The sequence below is a fragment of the Limulus polyphemus genome, unplaced genomic scaffold (assembly GCF_000517525.1).
Source record: "Limulus polyphemus unplaced genomic scaffold, Limulus_polyphemus-2.1.2 Scaffold3792, whole genome shotgun sequence".
Taxonomy (NCBI): domain Eukaryota; kingdom Metazoa; phylum Arthropoda; class Merostomata; order Xiphosura; family Limulidae; genus Limulus; species Limulus polyphemus.
Window position 1 is genome coordinate 23,799 of NW_013669402.1, and position 4,569 is coordinate 28,367.

The following is a 4,569-nucleotide window of genomic DNA, read 5'->3' on the forward strand; positions in this document are numbered from 1 at the left end:
AGTTCAATAAAATTTTGAATGTGAGTCAACAAATGAGATGACATGGCCTTTCACCCATGACCAGTCTCGAAAAGGTTAACTCACTGTTTACTGATGCACTCACTTTGGCACTTATATCATTCTGTTTTCTACTTGCTACACAAATTCTAGATTGATCAGTACATCATGATGATGATTAGCTTGCTCTAGCAAGTAAACATTTCAATTAGAATATTAAAATTACAACAATATATAATTAAGGAAATAAATATTCATTTAATAAGAGTATATCTCTAAGATTGCTGAGCATTAACTATGAGAGATAAAAATGCTAAATTATGGGGTTTGATCCCTGTGGTAGACACAGTACAGATAACCTGTTGTGTAGCTTTGTGCTTAACAACAAATATCCAGTATGGTAATTAAAAAAAAAGATAATCCTTGGCAGTGCAAAGTGATGTCTGTAGTAAAAACTAAAAATTTTTCTTCAGTAAAGCATAAAGAAAACATAAACTCAAGCAAATAAAAAGTAATAATAATCCATAATAAATGGGTCGAATAGGCATATGAAAGTTAAAAAAAAGAGACTCTTAAGATTTCTTTTTCTTTCTTATAATAATTACTTGATCTGTTTTTTTTGAATTATTTTTATTGAACCTTGAATAAACTTTCAAGATTTCTTTTTGCATTTATGCAGCAAAGAAAAATCAGTTATTTTATAATTAAAATATTTTTAAATCTGTAAAAACGTTAATTATATGATTTTGTAAAGTCTGTGCATCTGTTTGTTCAACATTACTCTTTAAGTGTAATATTGTATGTTTTTGAAAAAAATCATAATTTTTCTTGATACGTTACATGCAATATTTCAGAGAAAAATGTAACTTTTAAGAAACGAAAAGTGTCGTTGATATTTTGTATTTCATATTTTCACTTTGGTTAGGTTTATCTGATGGAGAATGAGTGAGTTAAAATTGAGTAAAAAGTTACTTAAAATTTGTATTCATAAGCAACTTTAGTATAATATTCATAATTCATTTTGTATTTCAAATATATTAATATTTCAGTTAGATAATTATTCTTGTTTTCTCTAATCTGTTGTACTTTAGTTGCGGCTGCTGTGTTTCAAGGTGGGATTATTGGCCTTGTGTCCCTTTTTCCCCCAGCATACATGCATGGTTTAGTAACAGGACAGGTAATCTTTAATATGATTTTTACAAAGAAATACCTTTTCAGATAATTCTTTTTCTGTCACCCATGCACTTAAAATAAGTGCAAATATTATACTTTTTTCAACTTTCATTGCTAATGCACCAAAGAAAAATGTCTAACAAATATTTATTTTGATATGTATTATTAATGTCCAAACAATAGTTCAGTAAAACATGTAAACAAGCACTTGTAAACTTCTTGTTCATTTTAACTACATTTCAGGAAATAAAGTACAATAGGCTCTATATATATGACGTTTTTATTGTAATACCAAATTTACAGTTCATGATTTTATGCATCCCCTGGTGGCTGAGCAATAAACCTGAGGGCTTATAATGCTAAAAATAGGGTTTTTATATTTACAGTGGACAAAAAATAAAGAAGAAGAAATCATTCTGTGCAGAAATTCAGTATTTCTGTGTTATAAAGTACAGTTGTTTATTCAAATATACACTTTGCCTGATGGTGTGTGTGTGTGTGTATTTGTAGCTTGTTATTTAATGTGTAATTTTTTAAAAATTCTTTTATATATCTTGTTTTCATGGTTTACTCTGGAAATATTTTTACTTCAGAGGTGTTCATAATTTCTGTTCTCCTTTATGTTTCATAATAGTGAAAAACTGTTTCCTTTAATTAGGCAGTAGGAGGTATATTTGCAGCCATAGCCCAGATCATAGCCTTAGCTGGACATATTGAGCCACTAGTTAGTGGTTTTGGATTTTTCTTGTGTGCAGTAATTGTACTTCTAATAACACTTTTTTCTTACCTTGGAGTACACAGAATGGTGAGTACTTTCTGCATTAGATAAAGTTTGATGTTTGCTTTGTAGTCACATAATAACTATCACTGTCTCAGTTTGTTTTTTTTCGTTTTTTTCTAGTTATGAAAGAATCTGTGAAAAATTAACATCTTTGAATAAATATCCTGAAATTCCTCTCTATCTCTACTAATTATAATCCATATAATTTCCCATTTATATTTTTTATATTTATGCTTTTTTTGTCAATATTTATTGCCACCTATGTTAAATACTTAAAATGTTAATTTCTGAGAATATACCACTACGCTTTGAATTTGTAATTGTTATTAACCCTCTCTCACAGCCGTATATGTGTGTGTGACGCTATACATAATAAGGTTTACTATAATTCTGAATTTACTCTATGTATCTTTGCAAAATTTGCTAAGCTTCTAGTAAACCTTACAAGTATGTTGTGCACAAAAAATTTGATATTTTTGATAAAGTATTTTTTATTAGTGGTTTGTCTCTGAATTTGGAAGTCTTTATTCAGTCAGCTAAAAGTATTTCTTTTCAACATACGGTTTTTATATTTCATATGCATAATGTATAGCACTTCCTAAATGAATATCAGAAGTTTCACATGATAGAACTTTGTTTTGTCATTTATTTTCATTATCTTAACACAAACTTTACAAAACTTATCAATGTACAGTGGAATGAAAGTTCAAAAAATATGAAGTAAGATTAGTAATACTATTTTTTCTCTGCAACTTATTACCTTTTTACATCTGTTTTTTATCTTATGGTTTTATTGCTGTACTATGGACCTCCTACTACATGTGAAAAGTACTAAATCACAACTTGTTTCTCTTAGAGCTAATGTAAAGACTATTATTGTGAGATGTCCTGTTACACCTACCCAAGCTAGTGTAATTTTAGATTTTATTTTACAGAAGTTTGTCAGGCTAAGCTTAGAAGTTTATAATATTTAAATTTCAGGTACTTTGTTAAAAATGTATAACAATAAATGAGAATATATCTAAAAAATAAGGCTTTGTTGAACTCACTATGTATTTGATGCAGTTTGCTCTTGTATTTAAATTCTTCCATTAGCTTCATTGAGTCTCATAAGTTTGGGTGTCCAAAAAATATTCAACTGTCTTTCAAAATATGCACTTTACACAAAAAACATATGTGTCACTAGAATAGAAAGTTCTAAAACTAGTATGATTTATTTGGCTTTCAAAGTAAGCTATAAACAGATTTAATAAATTCCATTAGATGTTCAGATAGAAATAAAATATTCACCTTCAAAGAAACTATGATACTGTTATTTTGTGGGCACCAAAATCAGTTAGCTGTAATGAGCCTTGTGTAGAGAATAATCTGCTCTTTCTGTTGGTTATAAACATGTCCATCAGTCATATAAAGTTAATTAGCAAAAAACTCTAAAACCTAAGAGAGAGAGAGGAGCTTCTACCAACAAATACAGAAGATAGGAGATTCAAACTTTAGATTCTTGTGTGTAATTATGTAGTTTGTGTTTCTACTTGGTTGGAAACTGCAGTACTTTCTTTCAGAAGTTTAAAAAATTCTGAAGTAAAGAAATTTGAGCTCAAATGCATCACATGTCACAGAAAAATGAAGATTGAGAATTTTTATATATTTCTTTTCGAAATTAATAAGTCAAACTTGACATTAAACTTGTTATAACATAGAATTTCATTTTGTTGGTGTATTACTTACGATATGTCTTTTCTTCTAGGAGTTTTTTGTATATCACACAGAATGTACAACAAGTAAGATAGCATTTTTTGTTTTACTTTCTATTAGAATGGTATTTAACATAAAAAGTAATCTGTATTAAACTTCTGTTAAAATCTGAAGTGATGGAATTCGTCATAAAAAGTACATTTGTGTAATATTATTAAAAGTGTTTCTAAAAAACAAAAAGACATTTTCACCATGAAATTAGAAGCCAAACTATTCCACTCCAAAATATTTTTGGTCCAGTTTGAGACTTTTGATGTATAATTTGACATACACTACATATAGACTTACAATAAAGAATTACACATCATTTTCAGTTTTATTTAGTGAATTTATTTTCTCATACTGTACCACTTATTTCATCTTCCATTTTTGTGTGTATTTGCAATCACATTTTTATGTGTGGCTACTTGTAACATTCATACAAATTGATGGTTACACTTAAATGTATAAGATTAACATAGAGAACTTTGTAGAAGTGTATAATAGTGTGTGTAGTAGTATTTGGATGCTCTTCTTTAACCATATCGCCACTTTACTGCGCATGACACAAGGTTTTAGTATCTCACATTCAAAATTTTATTAAACCACTTTTTGTTTATGTTATACCAATTAGAATAGCATAAAATATTAGCTAATAATCCATATTTTAATAATATACAAGTTTTAAGTTCTTAATTCTACAAGGCAATATTAAAAAAAATCCTGAATTTCCACTAGTGTGACCCACGTGATACGTTTTCTCTTAGCATGTCAGCATCTCTATTTTATCCACTAACCCTTGAAAAGGTACAAAATTAAACTTAAATTACTCTCTATAAAATTGTTATTGCTCAGACAAACCATAATTTTTATAGTCTTCAATT

At 28.2% G+C, this 4,569-nt stretch overlaps 1 protein-coding gene across 1 annotated transcript in view; it reads left to right on the top strand.

The window, feature by feature from the left end:
- LOC106470049 (equilibrative nucleoside transporter 3-like) overlaps positions 1 to 4,569 on the top strand; it is a 22,857-nt gene that overhangs the window by 11,518 nt on the left and 6,770 nt on the right. Inside the window, exons 7-9 of the mRNA XM_022398594.1 lie at positions 1,089 to 1,174; positions 1,829 to 1,975; positions 3,699 to 3,732. Of these exons, the coding sequence (XP_022254302.1) occupies positions 1,089 to 1,174; positions 1,829 to 1,975; positions 3,699 to 3,732 (267 nt within the window). The remainder of the gene's footprint in view (positions 1 to 1,088; positions 1,175 to 1,828; positions 1,976 to 3,698; positions 3,733 to 4,569) is intronic.